The sequence below is a fragment of the Mytilus edulis genome, chromosome 6 (assembly GCF_963676685.1).
Source record: "Mytilus edulis chromosome 6, xbMytEdul2.2, whole genome shotgun sequence".
Classification (NCBI taxonomy): Eukaryota; Metazoa; Mollusca; class Bivalvia; order Mytilida; family Mytilidae; genus Mytilus; species Mytilus edulis.
In genome coordinates this window covers 24,404,176-24,426,528 of record NC_092349.1, presented here as the reverse complement: position 1 = coordinate 24,426,528, position 22,353 = coordinate 24,404,176, and the positions used below count along the sequence as shown (strand labels likewise).

General features: G+C 32.9%; 1 protein-coding gene across 1 annotated transcript in view; it reads right to left on the bottom strand.

The window, feature by feature from the left end:
* The window catches only part of LOC139526298 (uncharacterized), a 35,373-nt gene extending 14,097 nt beyond the window's left edge, over positions 1-21,276 (bottom strand). The window contains exons 1-7 of the mRNA XM_071321427.1: positions 21,247-21,276; positions 20,606-20,695; positions 14,466-14,541; positions 8,041-8,496; positions 5,782-5,921; positions 2,912-4,108; positions 649-1,132 (exon numbers count right to left, since the gene is read on the bottom strand). Of these exons, the coding sequence (XP_071177528.1) occupies positions 649-1,132; positions 2,912-4,108; positions 5,782-5,921; positions 8,041-8,496; positions 14,466-14,541; positions 20,606-20,695; positions 21,247-21,276 (2,473 nt within the window). The remainder of the gene's footprint in view (positions 1-648; positions 1,133-2,911; positions 4,109-5,781; positions 5,922-8,040; positions 8,497-14,465; positions 14,542-20,605; positions 20,696-21,246) is intronic.
* Positions 21,277-22,353: the final 1,077 nt, after the last annotated feature.

The window sequence follows — 22,353 nt, the reverse complement described above, 5'->3', positions numbered from 1 at the left end:
CATGTGTTCGCTTTATCTAGATGATTTGTTGTATGTATTATTATTTGTTTTAAGTTTGAATTGATGATGCAGAATATCGATTTGTTTTCACTTTTTTAAGTCTAAATATATCTAAAAGCTGTTTAAGAACATTTGTTTTGATTAGGAGGTATTGTAATGGACACTTTCTTCATTGCCTACTATATTATACAAAACGTCACAAAAATAACAAGCACTTCATACTTACAAATGGTTAGGTGTTCTAAATTCGGGGTTGATATATTTGGTTTTGCATACACATGTACTTGCATTCCTATTTTTCTTTTCTGTATAAAAGCAAGTATTTTCTAATAGTTTTAGAAAAGTATTATATCATCTGACGAGACTTGTTAATTGGAAGTTGCAGTTTATCTACCTTTATTAACAAGGAAATGTAAACAGGATAAACTTTTGTATTCCCGTTTTCCGATCGTAATCGTCAATAGTCGAGAACGAAGGGGAAGGTTTGTTTGTTGGCTTCAAAGCATTGGTTTTACTGTTTTGCGTAGTGATTTTTTACTGTTGTACTCTTTTCCATCGATTTCTATTTGGGCGTGGTGTTATCTGTCTTTCAAGATTTAGGATTTGTTCCTGTACTTCAAACATAAAAAAAGATATCACTTAAGTTACCTGCTGTCATTCGTTCTTTTATCTCTTTAAAACTCCTCGTCTCTAATTCCATTTTCCTGATTTCGTCTAATCGTTTTACATAGGATTCACCTGCTGGATTGTTACGCTGGTCAAATCTAGTTAGCATATCATGAACTATAGTGATTAGGGTTTGGTATCGTGTGTCATCTAATCCAAAGACAGAAGAATGCTGCATTTCATTTCTGATCACACGTATCCGTTGAATGTCGTCACCAATAGTATCTTCATTGGTAGAAATCTCGTCAACAAGTTTTATTTTCCTAAAGCCTTTACTTGGAAAGTTTATTTTTAAAGCACAATATTTCTTACACATTTCTGTTATGTCCAACTTATCACGATCAAGTATTTCTCCAGTCTTTGTATCTATGTATAAGCGATCGTATAAAACGCCTGATAATACCTCTAGAACTATCATTGACATTCTGACGTAATTCTGTTGATCACTACTTATTCTACGGGAAGCCTAAAATATCAATGAAATATGTTATGGTACAAACTTATGCTATATAATTGCCATCTATTAACAGGTAGGTAGACCTACAAATATAGTCAAGGCAGTAAATACACCGGGATAGTGAAAAAGGATAGAACACAGAATTAATGCTAGCCAGAAAATTCATGTTGACGTCAGAATATTCAGCATGTTCAAAATTACGTCAAATTTATTTGAATAATTAAAAAACTATAAAAAAGATATACATATATATCATTGCAAGCATGCGAGATTTGTACAAAGCATGACACAATGTTCTAAAAGATATACTAGAAGTATTTCCATTCAACAATAATTTTACAGTGGAGCATTTTTTTTAAATGAGCTAGCTACGTTGTATGTTGTTCGACAAAGATAGGTATTTAGGGGCTATTCAAAATGCTATGATATTCAACGCAACCAAGTAAACATGGCGTTCTTTTCAATTGATTGAAGATGCATTATTACATGTATTTCATTACCTTGAACATACATAAAACAACTTAGAATATAATAGCAACATACCGGTCAGTAACATTTCTTTATTTTTCATATAGCATAGTATGATACGATCATAAACAAGTGAAATAGGATGGATAATTTGCTTAAAAATCACATTAATATTTTCGCTATACAGCTTTAATCCTGTAGACGATCACATTAATTTTAGGAAAGCACTTAACATGCTTGAAAAGGAGGTACTTAAAAAATTGTCAGGTGTGGACGTGAAGCCTGTAGGCTGGCTGTAAATTATCTGAAAGTTCATTTATGATTTCAAAAATTTAAATAAATATAACTCAACTGTTCGCTTTTCGTGATATTTTTCGTGTCATGTTATTTGTTTTTCAACCTGGAACAGAAATAGGAATCGATGAAGACCCTAGGGTAACCTGTATATTTTTCGCAAATTGTTCTTTGATCTATGAAAAGCTATTCATATATTTATAATGCAACCTTTATTTTATATGAAGGTCCCACAAAAAATCTAAAAAGTGTGTATGTTTTTTAGCTTCTCTCATGCGATACCTTTTTGGTCACTTTTTATGAATTGCGTCGGAATATGAATCATAACCCTCAATAGTGAATGAACAGGTTGAACAAATCATTCTGAACAAACAGAAAAAGAAGACACATAAGAACCTCACAAGACTTTTTTCAAGTTTATTAATGAAAACTCTGTCTCTGATCGAATACGGTTAGGTGAGCTTTAAATTATAAGTTATAGTGTGGATTACGCAAATGTTTGAAGTTAGTCGGGTTTTGCGTACATTTCCTGTAAAACAAAAGTTTTGTTGTTTTCCTCTTATAGTTGATGTGTTTACCTCAGTTTTAGTTTGTAACACGGATCTGTTTTCTCTCAATAGATCTATGACTTTCGAACAGCGGTATATATAAAATTTAGTCCTGGTATCTATGATGAGTTTATTTACAACCACTGCCGGTAGAGATTTATTTCCCAAAGGGTATCACAAGCCCAGTAGTCAGCACATTCTGTGCTGACATGAATTATCATTGATATTCATATATTGTTACATTTATAAATTAACTGTTTACAAACTTTTGAATTTTTTTAAATACTAAGGCTTTTCTACCTCAGGCATAGCTTACCTTAGCTGTATTTGGCAACACTTGTAGGAATTTGGGATCTCAATGTTCCTCAACTTCGTACTTTATTTGTCACAATACACAAATTACCAATAATTGGATTTCATCATGTCACAAATATATGCCCACTAAATGAAAATAATCTAAAGCAAATAGAAACATTACCTTTGATTTCTCACCAGACCAATAGTCTTTATATTTATGAACTGTCGCATGTTCTTCGCAATAATAATTTTTCCCATCATTTACTTGATCAAATTCTAGGAATCCTGTGTCAAAGGAGAAACTGGTGGTCTCACACTTCCATTTTTTCTCGAAAGATACCGTTTTCAACTTGTATCGCGTGTTGACAATTCTGTTGATTTCTCTTTCGACAACTTTTAAAACAGCTTGGTTAACCTCTGTATCTACTTCATCCCATTGCCATACTTGCAGCTGAATCATATGGCTACTCTTTGCTAATACAAATTTTGCACAGCCAGTTCTGTCAATATTAAATACACAACAATCCTTGAAGAGACCTATCTCGCCCTTTACCACTGCTAGAGGATATTCTCGTAGACAAGAGACAATCAGATTGCTGATTAGATACGGCGGTAAAAAACTAAAGACAAAACACAAACATGTAGACTTGCTAGCATTTGGAACGTTAAACAATACATCAATATCCTTAATTTTTAATGTTTGAAGCATGCATGGAACATAAAAACTATGCTCCCTTTGTACATTTCCACTTTCCGTCAGTAGCAATGGATAGATGATAATGTCAAACTTTTCAATTACTTCCAGTATATGCTCTTTATGAATTCTCATGTCTGCTGATTGTTTCTTGAATATTTCTTCCAATAGCTTAGGATCCATCTTTCCTGTTTTTTTTAAGTTGTCCCATTGTAAGTGTGGTAATTCAAATTGAAACTGCTGGGCTGTAACAATGCATTTAAAGGCATTTGCTAACCATTGGGGATCAAGTATGATGTATGACGGAATGTCTTCAAAAAATATCACGTTACCAATTTCATGTTCATGTTCATACCTGAGAAAGAGATGAAGCTCCTTGTTATCAGTTATCGGAAGTGGTATTTTCTCACCTAGTTCTTTTAATCTTTCAAAAGAAATTATTTGTTTTCCGATCGTAAGTTCATAGTTGATGGCTTTTTCCATCTGAATAAATTTAACAGGATATTCTCGATTCCAATTTGCGGTACTCTTTGCTGTGGCAAATATATCATTCCTCAATTTTTCAAAAGCATCTTCTACATCCTCTGTGTTGGAGATCAGGTGAATTGATCTAAGGTGAAGTTTGGAATCTTTAAAGATTTTATCAGTGTATGATTCGAGACGTTTTCTGCATTGTTCTTCGTCCTTTCGCAAAAACAAAAACAGTGATACTGTATTATTTCAGTATCATTTAACTTAAACAGTCTTAGATACATGATTTGTTATAAGATGTTTTTGGCTGTAACTATTACTATTCTCATATCTGTACTTTTCTGTGTCTTTTTTTCTAGAGCGGATGTATAAATACTCTGGCTTTCGTAAATTGTTATGATATAAATTAGGCTGTTAGTTTTCGCATTCAATTATTTCATATGTTTTTAAGCCGGCTTTGAGTCTTTTGTTTTTATGCTGATTGGTTTGTGCTTCGTACCGATCCAATGGGGAGGGTTGCATGTTCACAAATTGTGTCGCTATTAATAAGGCCATACGTTTTTCCTTTGTTTCAATTTTATATATTTCGAGGACTATATGGTGTGTATTATTCTCGTTGTTGTACGGTTACCTACATTGTATGCGTGCTTATCATTTTTATCTGGTCGGTAGTTGTCTCATTGTCATACCACATCTCCTTATTTGCATACACTTTTATAGTAATACCATCTTCGAGTAGTGTGGGTACACATAAATTCATTTTTTTAACTTGGACTTTTTGTGTTTGAGTTGATATTTTAGCACTCCTTTATTCTCTTTTCCTTTTCTGGCAACTAGAAACAAATGCGTTCATGTATAGTTTATGTTTAGTCAGTCTTAAAAATAAATACAATAACATTTAAGGAATGATATCTTTTAAGATCATACAAACACATTCATTTAACGACAAACTTAATGGTCCAATACAAATTTTTGAAAAGCACACCAAAAATAATTTTGCTTTTTAGTTTTCAATATAGCTTAGAGCTACTAGTTTGTTCAATCAATACTTTTCTAAGATCAGTATGAAAACGTCTTTACAAGATTTTCTTTTTTTCACGTCAATGTTGCAGTATCAGTCAATGTTGAGCAAAGTCCAGTTAGTTTTTTGTAAATATGAGAAATTAAATAATGTAATGATAGGTTTAACACTAGCCAAAACTATAGACTTTTTTTTCGTTAGCAATACAATTGCAGCTTAAAAATAGATTTATTGAATGATGATCGTTTTCGAGTTTCCATCAAATCTGACAGCGGCGCTCGATATATTTGAGAAATGTCTTTGATGATAACTGAATATAGCTTATATTTTAATAGTTTTCTTTTATCAAAGAAAACCCCAGCACTTCAAGCATCATCTCATTCACACTTCATTAAAAAATGTCCTTGAAATGTAAAATCATCAATTAGAAAGATCAAGCACAACTTTAAAAACAAACACGACAATCAACATTGATGAGCATGACCGTCAGGACAGAAAAGGATATACATTGTTATCAATATGACAAAGGTACATATTCGTACAGTAAAATGAAATAGATATTATACAATTTCCATAGTTTCTATTTAAACTGTGCTCTAACGTAACAGTGACTCAGCGATTCATTAACAACCAGTTAGATGTATAAGACATCGTGGCAAACGTGTTCTAATCGTATCTTATAGATCTGATACATTGGTGAAGTATTTCCAATATCCATAGTCTAAACTTAACTAGAATTACGTTTTTATACGAACACCAGTTAACATTACCTAAATATTTTCAAAGGCGCAAATTCAATTGTCAAGTTTTTATAAATAGAGACTAAATTAACATGTCTACTCCATTGTTTCTTTGATTTAAATACCTGAAATTTGTCCTTGTGTGTACCAATTGCAATAACTGGTGGATCTAGAAGGTTGTGAGCTCCTTCGAGCAATACAGCTTCTGTTTTGTTGTTTATGCTTCCATAACAATGTATTGTATCCATCCAGAAATTGAATGTGCCTGTGATTAAAGACAAATTAATATTTAAATATTTCGGTGGATGACTGCACATGAAATGTCTCTTAAGAATATAATTACTACATTCAATAAAAAATACATAATGATTTATCCTGCAGACCGTTATAATACTGCAAGTAAAAAATATAACTATTTTAATCAGTGTTTAAACAGAGGCAAAAGTTACACACGGGCGAATCAACATTCATCAGTCAAAAAGAAAGCGATAACGATCGGGCAGATCAAAAAACCCAAAGAATAGACAATAAAAAGTAAGCACAACATTATATAGAACACAATCGAGAGAACAAAATGAACCTTGCATAAATCAGGGTTGAATCGAGGTGCTCAAGAAGGGTACGCAGATTCTATATCACATTCAGAACCCGTCTTGTTGTTTGTGGTAAGTACAAATTCGACAATAAGTCTCACTTGTACGTCAGAGTCGACGTAAATAGAACGATATTGTGGTAACTACAAATGGAACATGCCTATGGTAATCTGGTAATAAAGCCAATTTAATGATGGAGTCCATAAATTTTCCATGTGCAGAAAGCAAAATGCTATACATTAATAAAACACATTGCGAGGCGCAGCTTGATACGAGCGATGAGGTCGAACCCTAAACAGTTTGGGCTAAAATCGACACTTCATTCATGCAAGCTTGATACAGAACTGAATTTGGATTCTGATAAAATATTTGACACATATATATAGCTTTCTAAAAATTATTTTTTACAAAATTATAAACAAACCTACCATGAAGTTCTGCATAGTTAGATTAAGCATATAAAAAAAACACCATTGAATTCAAATGTTGTTAAAATCAAACTAAATTCAATTTGAACCCACTACGTCCTACACTTTGAATTAAATCCCATTGAATATGGTCAAGAAATAAACAATTGATACATTTGTATTAGAAAAGTTTTGTTTTTGTTCCGTTTTTCATAACAGTTCAGACCATTGCCCCAAAAATCAATCCCAACCTTCATTTTTTTATCTGAAACCTTGTGGTAACATTTCATCAAAATCCAATCGCTAATATGTAAGCTATTGTTTGGAAATCAAATGTCTTCAGGCAACACAAGATATTTGCGGTCGTATAACAAAGGATGTTTGTATGAGATAAAAAGAAAACAACATTTGTGGAGATACCTTTTTAAGCACGATATAAAATAGGTTAGCTACAAGTATATTACACGATTTTACGTCTATATAAAATAGGTAAGCTACAAGTATATTTCACGATTTTACGTGTAAAAGAGAGGGGAAAGATAGCAAAGGAACATTTATAATCATAAGACGAAAATAAACTGACAAAGACATGACAAAGAACGCCAAAGACTAAAACGACAATCAAAAGTATTCAAAACACAACGTAGAGAACTTAAGACTGAGCAACAGAAAACCCAACCAAAAACCGTGGGTGATTTCATACACTCAGGGAAGATTCTACTCTACATGTGCACACGTCGTGTTGTTCGTGTATTTAAAAACCTGGTGATAAGTATAATTCGGTAGGTTACATACGAGACACAAGTGGATGGGATTGTAGTTACGACTTTTGGAACATATCAGTCGTCATCTTTAAAACAGATATTCAATGACGTTTAACCAACTATTGATGGCGTCTGTAAAATTTTAGAAGGGATAATTTCAACTGCACCTCTTTGACACTTGGCTTGACAGCTTTTTTGTGAGCAGTAACCTTCTTATAAGGACATCATGATAGGAAATACAAGTCCTAGAATATTGTATCAATTTGGAGATATATACTTAATGGGAAGACACTGCTAGAATGTTGCTACATAGAAAATGAAAGAACAATTGGGACCTGAAGGCATCTCTTTTATCACGAACTTTTGTTTTCATCTGATCCTCATTGTCAATTTCTAGATGGAAGTCAAGATAGTAAATGGCTATATTAAATGAAACACGAAAAGTAGTGTTGTTTAGAGCAAATAATTAAAATCATTTAACAAAAAGCCACGTATTAAAATTTGCTGTCTTAAATGTTTAGTTTCATTGTTTTTATATGAACTGATCATCAAGAAAATTCGTATCTACGTTTAATATAATCATATCTTTAAATTTGATAAGGAACCACAAATTGACAAACCGTAGGATACTGTGTCATTTATGTCATGTAAATTTGCTACGACAAGAAAAATTGCTTCTGAATTCAAAAACGTTTGATGTGTGTTGTAATACTCAATGTCACCAGCGAAATCCCACACTGTTAAATTTGCATAGCCGTCTTCGTCTTGTAAGTCTACAGCAGATCCGATTATACTAAACAGCTCATCCTTTGCCAGTTTAGAAATCGGCGGTTCTGTAATCTCCGGATAAGCAAACTGATAATTCATTTTGGCATGTTTGGGTTGAGGTTCTTCGTCATGTTCAATATTTCTGGTGATTGTGCCCTTATCATGCTTATTATCATCTGTTGATATCTGATCTGATGAAGATATCTCCAATATGTCATGCTTTGGTTTTTCTTTATCTTGATGTAACTCTTTGACAATTGACTGCAATATTCTATTGTTGATACTTGTTTCTTTCACTAATCTTGTATCTACAAAAAAAATAGTAAAAAGTGTTCATAGTATAGAAGAAATCTATGGAAGTTAGGATTAAACTTCACCTATTTCATATGTTATACAATAAAGAAACAATAAGAAAACCACGTCCACCCCTTTCTCAGAAACTAAACACATAAAACAATAATCTGTTAAGGCAACAGGTCATTCATTATCAAGAAAAAAGTAAATTAACAAAAAAACCGAACTCTGAGGAAAACTCAATACGGAAAGTATGTATTCAAATGGCAAAATCAAAGCTCAAACACATCAAACGAATAAGGGTATCTGCATTTAAAAAATATAGATATCAATAACATTTTATTTTCATATAAAACCTTTACAGTAACAACTATCGCAGTAATTGAAATAATGAAATTACAGTAGACATAAAGTATTTGCTAAAGGATTAAATTGCCACATACTATAAGCAATAAGTCAACTATATTGTTGTATGGAAGCATTGTTAGCTGTACATGTCTGCCTGGCATATGGTTCATCTGACCTTGACCTCATTTTCATGGTTCATTGATCAATGTTTAGTTTTCTTGGTTAATGTTAAGTTTATGTGACAGTTGTAATAAAGCTTTATATTTGAACTATGTCCAGTGCACGATGTTTTGTCGATATTGTCAACATCGCAATGTCAACTTTGTAGTGTCGTTATTGTGTTTACATTGTTACCTATCAATATGTTCTATACCTTTTTGTTTACATCGTTCACATCGTATACATCTGGATGTTGACAATATCGTGTCGACATCGTGTTTATATTGTATATGTATAGAGTCTATAGCTTTCTGTTTACATCGTTCACATCGTATGCATCGCGATGTTGACAATAACGTGTCAACATCGTTTTTATATTGTATATATATATATATATATAAAGTCTATACCTTTCTGTTTACATCGTTCACATCGTATACATCGCGATGTTGACAATATTGTGTCAACATCGTATTTATATTGTATATATAGAGTCTATAACTTTCTGTTGACATCGTTCACATCGTATACATCGCGATGTTGACAATATTGTATCAACATCGTGTTTATATAGTATATATATATATATATATATATATATAAAGTCTATACCTTTCTGTTTACATCGTTCACATCGTATACATCGCGATGTTGACAATATTGTGTCAACATCGTGTATATATAGAGTCTATACCTTTCTGTTTACATCGTTCACATCGTATACATCGCGATGTTGACAATATCGTGTCAACATCGTGTTTATATTGTTTATATACATATATATATATATAAAGTCTATACCTTTCTGTTTACATCGTTCACATCGTAAACATCGCAATGTTGACAATATTGTGTCAACATCGTGTTTATATTGTATACATAGAGTCTATACTTTTCTGTTTACATCGTCCACATCGTATACATCGCGATGTTGACAATATCTTCCCAATATCGTGTAAACTTCGTGTTTATATTGTATTTATATATATAAAGTCTATACCTTTCTGTGTACATCGTTCACATCGTCTACATCGCGATGTTGACAATATTATGTCAACATCGTGTTTATATTGTATATATAGTGTCTACACCTTTCTGTTTACATCGTTCGCATCGTATACCTCGTAATGTTAACAATATAGTGTCAATAATCTTGTTGTTGTTGTATATACATTTTTTTTCGTTCTTTTTTTTTTTTAAATTAGTTAACATGGTTAAGCAGTTAGTTATATAGTTAAAATTGTTTTCCATTTTTCATGTCGGCGTCTTTATTGTTAACTATGCCATATACACTTTGATTAATGTTAAAGGCCATACGGTTATCTATAGATGTGCCAGTTAGTATGTATGTACTGGAAATTTTACTTATTTGCAATCATACCACTTCTTTTTTTTATAAATACCTTTCTGTTTAAATTGCTCACATAATAATGCTAACAATATTGTGTCAAAATCGTGTTTATATTTTATAATGAGTCTATAGTACGTTACGGTATATAAACGTTAAACTAACTGCATTTGATTGCACCTGTCCTTAGTCAGGAATCTGTCGTTCAGTAGTTGTCGTTTGTTGAATTGTTCATACGTGTTTCTGGTTTCATGTTTTTTACATTAGACCTTTATTTTTCCTGTTCAAATAGTTTTACACTAGTGTTTTTTTGTGCCTTTCATAGCTTGCTACTCGATAAAAACCAAAACTCCGTATTAATGTCAAACCTATAGGGGTTTACTTATAAAAGATGTAACTTAAATAAAAAGTTGTCTCATTTGAACTTATACCGCATCTTCTTATATGTATACATCGCTATGTTAACGATGTCAACGATGTAAACAATATATAAGAGTTCAAACAATGTTGACGAAGTTGACTAGATATTGGTTTAATATTGTGTACATAGCGATGTTAACGATGTCAACGATGTAAACAATATATAAGAGTTTAAACAATGTCAACGATGTTCACACGACATCGTGTTAACCTTGTAAACATCACGATGTTAACGATGTCAACGATGTAAACAATATATAAAATTTCAAACAATGTCAACAATGTTGACACGACATCGTGTTTACATTGTAAACATCGCGATGGTAACGATGTCAACGATGTAAACAATATATAAGAGTTCAAACAATGTCAACGATGTTGACACGACATCGTGTTTACATTGTATACATCGCAATGTTAACGATGTCAACGATGTAAACGATATATAAGGGTTCAAACAGTGTAAACGATGTTGACACAACATCGTTTTAACATTGTATACATCGCGATGTCAACGATATATACATTATATAAGGGTTCAAACAATGTAAACAATGTTGACACTATATCGTGTTGACATTGTAGATATCGCGATGTCGACAATATTGAATAAACATCCTTCACTGGACATGAATGTTGATACGATACCCATATTTAAACTCTAATTTATACCTCGTAATGTTAACAATATAGTGTCAATAATCTTGTTGTTGTTGTATATACATTTTTTTCGTTCTTTTTTTTTTAAATAAGTTAACATGGTTAAGCAGTTAGTTATATAGTTAAAATTGTTTTCCATTTTTCATGTCGGCGTCTTTTATTGTTAACTATGCCATATAAACTTTGCTTAATGTTAAAGGCCATACGGTTATCTATAGATGTGCCAGTTAGTATGTATGTACTGGAAATTTTACTTATTTGCAATCATACCACTTCTTTTTTTTATAAATACCTTTCTGTTTAAATTGCTCACATAACAATGCTAACAATATTGTGTCAAAATCGTGTTTATATTTTATAATGAGTCTATAGTACGTTACGGTATATAAACGTTAAACTAACTGCATTTGATTGCACCTGTCCTTAGTCAGGAATCTGTCGTTCAGTAGTTGTCGTTTGTTGAATTGTTCATACGTGTTTCTGGTTTCATGTTTTTTACATTAGACCTTTATTTTTCCTGTTCAAATAGTTTTACACTAGTGTTTTTTTGTGCCTTTCATAGCTTGCTACTCGATAAAAACCAAAACTCCGTATTAATGTCAAACCTATAGGGGTTTACTTATAAAAGATGTAACTTAAATAAAAAGTTGTCTCATTTGAACTTATACCGCATCTTCTTATATGTATACATCGCTATGTTAACGATGTCAACGATGTAAACAATATATAAGAGTTCAAACAATGTTGACGAAGTTGACTAGATATTGGTTTAATATTGTGTACATAGCGATGTTAACGATGTCAACGATGTAAACAATATATAAGAGTTTAAACAATGTCAACGATGTTCACACGACATCGTGTTAACCTTGTAAACATCACGATGTTAACGATGTCAACGATGTAAACAATATATAAAATTTCAAACAATGTCAACAATGTTGACACGACATCGTGTTTACATTGTAAACATCGCGATGGTAACGATGTCAACGATGTAAACAATATATAAGAGTTCAAACAATGTCAACGATGTTGACACGACATCGTGTTTACATTGTATACATCGCAATGTTAACGATGTCAACGATGTAAACGATATATAAGGGTTCAAACAGTGTAAACGAGTTTTCCACAACATCGTTTTAACATTGTATACATCGCGACGTTAAGGCTGTATACATTATATAAGAGTTCAAACAATGTAAACAATGTTGACACTATATCGTGTTAACATTGTAGATATCGCGATGTCGACAATATTGAATAAACATCCTTCACTGGACATGAATGGAAAATAGACCAAAACACAAAAACTTAACACTGAGCAATGAACCGTAAAACCCAGGTCAAGGTCAAATAAAACCTGCACGACTGACATATAGATCATAAAATATTTCCATACATCAAATAAAGTTAACCTATGACATAGTATTAGATAAAAAGACCAAAACTCAAAAACTGAACTTTGACCACTGAACCATGAAAATGAGGTCAAGGTCAGATGACTTCTGCCCGTTAGACATGTATACCTTACAATCATGCCATACAACAAATATAGTATAGCTATTGCATAAAGTATGAGAAAAACAGACCAAAACACAAAAACTTAACTACAACCACTGAACCATGAAAATGAGGTCAAGGTCAGATGACACCTGCCAGTTGGACATGTACACCTTACAGTCCTTCCATACACCGAATATACTAGACCTATTGCTTATAGTATCTGAGATATGGACTTGACCACCAAAACTTAACCTTGTTCACTGATCCATGAAATGAAGTTGAGGTCAAGTGAAAATTGTCTAACAGGCATGAGGACCTTGCAAGGTACATACATACTAAATATAGTTATCCTATTACTTATAGTAAGAGAGAATTTAACATTACAAAAAATCTGAACTTTTTTTTCAAGTGGTCACTGAACCATGGAAATGAGGTCAAGGACAATGGACATGTGACTGACGGAAACTTCGTAACATGAGGCATCTATATACAAAATATGAAGCAACCAGGTCTTCCACCCTCTGAAATATATAGCTTTTAAGAAGTGAGCTAACACCGCCGCCGCCGCCGCCGGATCACTATCCCTATGTCGAGCTTTCTGCAACAAAAGTTGCAGGCTCGACAAAAACCATAGGTAAATAAACGCGAATGTTTGAATTATATACATGTAGTTGATTGCAATGTAATGGATTGTATTATGTATATCATGTGAAAAATTTGCAGTGACAGACCGTTAGTTTTCTCGTTTGAATTGTTTTACATTGTCTTATCAGGGCCTTTTATAGCTGACTATGCGGTATGGGCTTTGCTCATTGTCGAAGACCGTACGGTGACCTATAGTTGTTAATGTCTGTGTCATTTTGGTCTTTTGTGGATAGTTGTCTCATTGGCAATCATACCACATCTCCTTTTTATACTATATAAGGAACGTATTTGTGTAACAGTATCTACAAATTTTAAGTTAGATTCTGTACTTGCTAATGAACAATCAGAACAGCACTAAAAAACTACGAGAATAAAGGAGAGGAAACAAAGGAAGGGAAAATCATGAAAATAAACGTAAACATCTCTCATTTATATTAGTGTTTGTCAAATGAATTTCATTTGTGCAGGACCAGTAGATTTGGAGCAGGACCAGTATATTTTCAGTCCACTGGTCCGGCTGGCCAGTACACAAAAAAGCTTAAATTCGACCTGTGTGTTGACGTCACATGCCTTGTGACAGCAACTATTAAGAATGATTTTGACGTCACATGCCTTGTGAGAGGAACTAGTAAGAATGATTATCCAAAATATATTCAGCACGTTGAGGAAAGTATAAATTAGATGAGAATGATTTTAAAGTTAATGTGATCATGGTGATCTGAAATCAATCAATCTTCATCAAGAGCCTACTTCACTTTTCCCATCAATTTGTTGTTGTCTTTCATCATTTTTCATTATAACATTATAAGCAGATATCAAGGTTTCCGTATATTAGAAACAAGTAATTATAAATCATTTCAGCCGGTATCTGAATAATTAACATTAGATCATAACCTTCAACTACTGGTGCTACAGATTCCTGTGAATGGGTGTTAAGAGTTACTTCTGGGGATGTCTTTGACATGGCAGTCTACAAAAGAAAAATATGCTATAAACTATCATGCCCCATGTGAAAAGTTGTCAAATAGTTTAATACACATATTTTAATAGCCTTTCTACCTGCCACTAGGTTTAAAGGACAATAACTCTATATTTTACAGGAAGTTGAAATGCCCTATTCAATCACAACTTATTTTAACTAGACACAGACAATTATCTTGAATGACCGTAATTCTTTACTTATTTCCAACTTTGATTCTGTTGTTTGCATCTATTTGTTATAATAGGTACAGTAATTGTATTGAACAAAATCATTCCTCTTCGCCGCATTATTTAAAGATAATGCATAGTGATGCACGTTGACTAAGTATGAAAGTGCATATGTAGTTGTCTCCCTTACTAGAATAATCAGTTTCAGAATGTTCAATGTTATTTTCCTTGTTTAAAACTATAAATTTCATGTTTCTTTATTTAAGAATTTACATGATGCTTATTCAGTACATATTTGTGAAATTAAATAGATATTAGTATTTTGAATTCATTGGTTAAAGATATTCATTTATATTCTTAAGTTTAGTATTTGCATTGTCATAAATCATGTATAACCTCCTTTGACAAACTTAGGCCTATACATTTTATATGACTGGTTTGGTGTAATTGCATTGAGTCTGAGGTCTGAAGTATACAGTCCAACCAATGAAAGTTGTAAAGAATGCAAATCTCCCTTTAATTTATTGGTTTTCAATTGCTTAACGAAAACGAAAAAACAAAATTCCACATCCCCATTTTGTCTCAATTTGAAATTTCAAAATATATCAATTCACCAAACACATTTGACAAGATAGATTTTTTTCGGTGGTATAAAAAAATTACAAAGAAAATGATTTCGTTCTTTGCTAGATAATTGGTGAAACAGACTATACTTAATAAAATTAGTGAGTGAACACATTGAGTTATTCCTCTTAGTATAAGAAAATGTTTTCTCAGGCGTGCAAGAACATACAATCAAATGTTTTGTTTTATTTTGCCCTAATTGTAGATGACTGTTTAAAAAACCAAATTTCATTGGTTTATTTTGATATTTACAAAATTAAGTAAAAAGCTTAATTTTAAAGGCCTATTTTTGTCAATGAAAATAATGATTTTTAGATAAATTTCAAATTTGCCCATAATTTGCACATAATGTTTAGAAAATGCATAAAAGATCAAGAAATACATATGTCAGACACATTATTCTTTATAGAGAAGTTGGGAATACATATTTTCAAGTTGTTCGTTTGACCAGGCTGATGATACAACCCACACTAACTGGCACTTGAGTTGTGTGATGGTGATTTCGGTCATAAATCCTAATACCCAAATAATGGACGACAAACAATATTTTACTAATGATTTGTAATGTGATGTCCTTTTTCAAATAATTCATATATTTGTTTTTTGTCAGAAGCAGTTATTGCCAAGTTCGAAAACAGTATAGTGTTATCAACCATACTCATAATGGAGAAAATGCATCATTTCTTAAAGTATGTTTTATTTATTCCATTGTTTAATTGCAAGAAAATAGCACATATTCAGGTTTTCAGGTTTTAGGTTCCAATCTGGCAATATGTGTTGTAATGCATGTAACGTGGCTACCTTTATTTGTAATGATCAGTTAAGAAAACTAGAGGCTCTAAAGAGCCTGTGTCGCTCACCTTGGTCTATGTGCATATCAAACAAAAGACACTCTCCAACGTTGTAGACAAGATAAGACTTCACGACAAAAATCTCTATTTTTGTTGATCTTGTATTACTGATTTTTTAGTCTGTTTAATTTCACTCTATCTTCTTTAGTTTTTGCTCAAAACACAAACGAAGGTAAAAAAAAAACCTCATTTAAGGGCAATCACTCCTATGAGGAGTAACAGTCTACTATAAACTACAGAGACAAAAATTTACTTTTAAATATATCTTGCCTTGCTGATCATTTGTGTGATTTAAAGTGTTTATTTATCTATTATAATTTAAATCATATAAGGCAAAACGGAAAAAAATGTTTCTCTCTAAATATCATAGTTTTCATGATAATAGGCAAAAATGAAAAAAATGGTAAAACTTGTCATTTATGGACAATAACTTCTATAAGAATATGTCTAACAGTTTTGATGTATATGGACAATTGGTAGAGCTCATCATGCTGAACATTTTTGTTCCTTTCAGATTTTCTCTATTTATAATATTTAAAACGTGTCGCTCACCTTGGTCTATGTGCATATTAAACAAAGGACACAGATGGATTCATGACAAAATTGTGTTTTGGTGATGGTGATGTGTTTGTAGATCTTACCTTACTGAACATTCTTGCTTCTTACACTTATCTCAATTTATAATGAACTTAGCCCATTTGTTACAGAGGAAAATTTACAAAATTATTAAAAATTGACTATAAAGGGCAATAACTCCTTAAGGGGTCAACTGACCTTTTTGGTCATGTTGACTTATTTGTGAATCTTACTTTGCTGAACATTATTGCTGTTTACAGTTTATCTCTATCTATAATAATATTAATGAAAATAACCAAAAACAGCAAAATGTCCTTAAAAATTTCCAATTCAGGGGCAGCAATCAAACAACCAGTTGTCGGATTCATCTAAAAATTTCAGGACAGATAGATCTTGACTTGCAAAACAATTTAACCCCCATGTCTGAATTGCTCTTAATGCTTTGGTTTCAGAGTTATAAGCCAAAATCTACATTTTACCCATATGTTCTATTTTTAGCCAAGGCGGCATCTTGGTTGGTTGACATTTTTTAAACTAGATACCTCAATGATGATTATGGCCAAGTATGGTTAAATTTGGACCAGTAGTTTTAGAAGATAAGTCTTCTCCTGATAAACAATTTTACCCCTGTCAGATTTGCTCTAAATGCTTTGGTTTCAGAGTTAAAGGTCAAAATCTACATTTTACCCCTATGTTCTATTTTTAGCCATGGCGGCCATCTTCGTTGGTTGGCCGGGTCACGCCACACATTTTTTTAAACTAGATACCCCAATGATGATAGTGGCCAAGTTTGGCTTAATTTGGCCCAGTAGTTTCAGAGGAGAAGATTTTTTGTAAAAGCTAACGAAGGACGACGACGACGGACAACGACGGACGACGGACGCAAAGTGAGGGGAAAAGCTCACTTGGCCCTCTGGGCCAGATGAGCTAAAAATAATAGACAAAACTTGCATTTTACCCCTATGTTCTACTTTTAGCCATAACGGCAAATTTGGTTGGTAGGCGAGGTCATCGGACACATTTTTTAAACTAGATATCCTAACGATGATTGTGGCCAATTTTGGTTAAATTTGGTCCAGTAGTTTCAGAGTAGAAGATTTTTGTCAAAGTTAACGATGACGAATGACAACAATGGACAACAGACGACGGACGCCAAGTGATGAGAAAAGCTAACTTGGCTTTTTAAGCCAGGTGAGCTAAAAAAATTGTTTTCTGATTTTTGTGATTCACAGTTTCTTGCTTTAAAGGTGTCAGACCACCAATTCAAAATCCCTACCTATTCCAACAATTTTTTCATTTTTCAATTGTCACAGCTTTCTTAATTTTTTACCTAAGCATAACTTCATACAAAGCAGGTATATCCTAAAATGTACATGTATCACCTTTCTATCTGCCAATTTTTAATCCAGGTTTAATGTTTTCACTTGTAGTAAAATACCAACGGTCAGAAGGTAGCTACTAAACATAGCCTCAGATTTTTCTGGAAATCTTAAATAAATATAGTATGGAGTGCATTAATCCTAAATTTTTAATACAAACTCATGAGCAATTAAATTATGTCTAACAAGAGTGTACACGCTGAAATGTCTCGCCTTCTTTACTAATCATTGATATTATGTTGATAGTCCTAAATATAAAGTTTATTACAACTGTCACATAAACTTAACATTAACCAAGAAAACTAAACATGGACCAATGAACCACGAAAATGAGGTAAAGGTCAGATGAACCATGCCAGGCAGGCATGTACAGCTATCAATTCTTTCATACAACAAATATTATTCACATATTGCTTTAGTTTAAGAAAAACAGACCAAAACACAAACACTGGGCAATGAACCGTGAAATTAGGTCAAGGTCAAATAAAACCTGTACCAATGACATAAAGATCATAAAATATTTCCATATACTAATTGGGTATATGGAATACTGTATACAATAGGTTAACTTATAAAGATATAAAATATAGTTGACCTATTGCATATAGTATTTGAAAACAAGAATGTGTCCTAAGTACACGGATGTCCCACTCACACTATCAATTTCCATGTGCAATGGACCGTGAAATTGGATAAAAAAAATCTAAATTTGCATTAAATTTAGAAAGATCATACCATATGGAACATGTGTACTAAGTTTCAAGTTGTTTGGTCTTCAACTTCATCAAAAACTACCTTGACCAAAAACTTTAACCCGAAACTCTCACTTTCATTTTCTATATGTTCAGTAGACCGTGAAATTGGGATCAAAAGTCTAATTTGGCTTTAAAATTAGAAAGATCATATCATAAGCAACAAGTGTACTAAGTTTCAAGTTGATTGGACTTCAGCTTCATCAAAAACTACCTTGACCAAAAACTTTAACCTGAAACTCGCACTTTCTTTTCTATGTTCAGTGGACCATGAAATTTGGGTCAAAAGTCTAATTTGGCTTTAAAATTAGAAAGATCATATCATAAGGAACAAATGTACTAAGTTTCAAGTTGATTGGACTTCAGCTTCATCAAAAACTAACTTGACCAAAAACTTTAACCTGAAACTCACACTTTCATTTCTATGTTCAGTGGACCGTGAAATTGGGATCAAAAGTTTAATTTGGCTTTAAAATTAGAAAGATCAAATCATAAGCAACCAGTGTACTAAGTTTCAAGTTGATTGGACTTCAGCTTCATCAAAAACTACCTTGACCAAAAACTTTAACCTGAAGCGGGACGAACGAACGGACGAACGAACGAACGGACGAACGGAGGCACAGACCAGAAAACATAATGCCCCTCTACTATCGTAGGTGGGGCATAAAAAAAGACAAAAACTCAAAAACCATGAAAATGAGGTCAAGGTCAGATGACACCTGCCAGCTAGACATATACACCTTAAAATCATTCCATACACCAAATAAAGTAGACCTATTGCATACAGTATAAGAAAACAGACAAAAAAACACAAAAACTTAAGTATAACCACTGAACCATGAAAATGAGGTCAAGGTCATATGGCAACTGTCAGTTGGACATGTACACCTTACAGTCCTTCCATACACTGAATATGCTAGACCTATTGCTTACAGAATCTGAGATATGGATTTGACAACCAAAACTTAACCTTGTTCACTGATCCATGAAATGAGGTCGAGGTCAAGTGAAAACGGTCTGACGGGCATGAAGACCTTGCAAGGTATGTACATACCAAATATAGTTATCCTATTACTTATAATAAGAGAGAAATTAACATTACAACAAGTCTTAACTTTTTTTCAAGTAGTCACTGAACCAGGAAAATGAAGACATTGGACATGTGACTGACTGAAACTTCGTAACATGAGTCATTTAATTTAAAGTAGTTAGCTAACGCCACCGCCACCGCCGTCGCTGCATCACTATCCCTTTGTCGAGCTTTCTGCGACAAAAGTTGCAGGCTCGACAAAAATGGTTTAAACTACACTTTCACTAAAAGTTTCATTTCTGCAAAATTTTTGGTTAGTATAAGTAAACAATGACATCAAAAGCACTATATATTTTTTAGGGAAAGGACTACTTTAATATAGAACTTTACATTCAAAATTGGAGTGAAAACATACAAGAACATGATGTGATGTATTTACCTAGGAGATGTCAAGCTGATACCGCATAGTCAGCTATAATAGGCCCCGATAAGACAATGTAAAACAATTTAGACAACAAGCTTGGAATTGTCAGCTTACATTGTTAACTTATAACAAATACTACAATGACATTGAAAACTATAGGCAGCCGTTTTATTGTAATTTCTTTGTACCAAGTCTGTTTTGTCTTTTATAATCTGTGAATATCTTTTCAAGTAAGACAAGACTATTTACCTTAAGGAAGTCCATCACTTCTTCCTTCTTCCTTTTTTCCTCTTCATTATCAAAGCCGTGTAATGTTACCAGATCATAAGGAGTCTTACCCTGAAATACAATCAAGTAATCTTTCATTAATAATTATACACATATATATCATTAATTTCAAAAACTGCAAAACGTTAAATAATAGGTAACTGTTGCATTAATTTTACCTATACAATGCAGAATGTTGTCTTATTTATATATACTTGAAATAAAAACCAGTGAACCTAAACCAACAACAAATATGTCATTATAAAGAGATCAATGAATAATATTTGAGATTTTGCAAATTATTGAATGATTGGTGTAGGGTGTGTAGTGTTTCCCCTATTACACAAAAAGGGCATGGTAACTTAATTGAAAAAGGGCACCTAGAGCGCGCTAAAATCTTTTAAAAGGGCACCTAGAGTGTATGGAAAATTCAAAAAAGGCACCTATAGTATGCTGCAGAAATAAAAAAAAGTATCAGGTACTAAACCAGTTCAATAATCACTTTATGGAAGAGAAGTTGTATTTAACAATATTTAGAAATTATTGTGCATGTTCTTGATGTTGGTTGGAAGTTATTTAGTCTCATTTAAATAGATACAAACAAGAATGTGTCCAAAGTATACGGATGCCCAACTCGCACTATCCTTTTCCATGTTCCATGGACTGTAAAAAATGGGTAATAATCTAATTTGGCATTAAAATTAGAAAGATTATACTATAGGGAACATATGTACTAAGCTTCAAGTTGATTGGACTTCAATTTCATCAAAAACTACCTTGACCAAAAACTTTAACCTGAACGGACGTACAGACGAACGGACGGACGGACGGACGCACAGACGAACGCCCGGACGGACACACGAACGGAGCCACAGACCAGAAAACATAATGCCCCTCTACTATCGTAGGTGGGGCATAAAAAGAAAATTGTTTTAGTGCACACTGAAGTGTTCATAAGTTAGGAGTTTTAAAAATATCACAGGTGGAACAGGAGATGATATATTGATGCAATAGTACATTGCATACATTGCAGAAGGTATTAAGAGTTGTTGGTTGGAACTTATTAAGTCTCATTTAAATAGTTACAAAAAGAGTTTTTTTTAAATGCACACCAAAGCGCTCCAAAGTAAGGAGTTTCAAAAATATAACAGGATGAACAAAACAGAAAGGCATATGCTTTAAGTGCTCCTATATAAGGAGGATTATGGATACAAGAAGTAAAACAGGAAATACATGCTGTACATAAACAAATTCTGTCAACATATCCTACACCAATCATACAATATTTACAAAACTACCATCTAATCACCTTCCATCAAAACACCCTACACCAATCATACACTATATGATTGGGAGAAGGTATGTTGGTTGGAAGTGTATGATAGGTGGACGGTAGGATGGTAGTGTTTGATTAGTAGGAAGCATGTTGGTAGTGCATGATTGTTGGAAGGTGTGTTGGTAGTGTATGATTGGTCGAAGGTATGTTGGTAGAGTATGATTGGTGGAAGGTATGTTGGTAGTATATGATTGGTGAAAGGTATGTTGGTAGTTTTTGATTAGTAGGAAGCATGTTGGTAGTGCATGATTGTTGGAAGGTGTGTTGGTAGTGTATAATTGGTGGAAGGTATGTTGGTAGTGTATGATTGGTGGAAGGTATGTTGGTAGTGTATGATTGGTGAAAGGTATGTTGGTAGTGTTTGATTAGTAGGAAGCATGTTGGTAGTGTATGG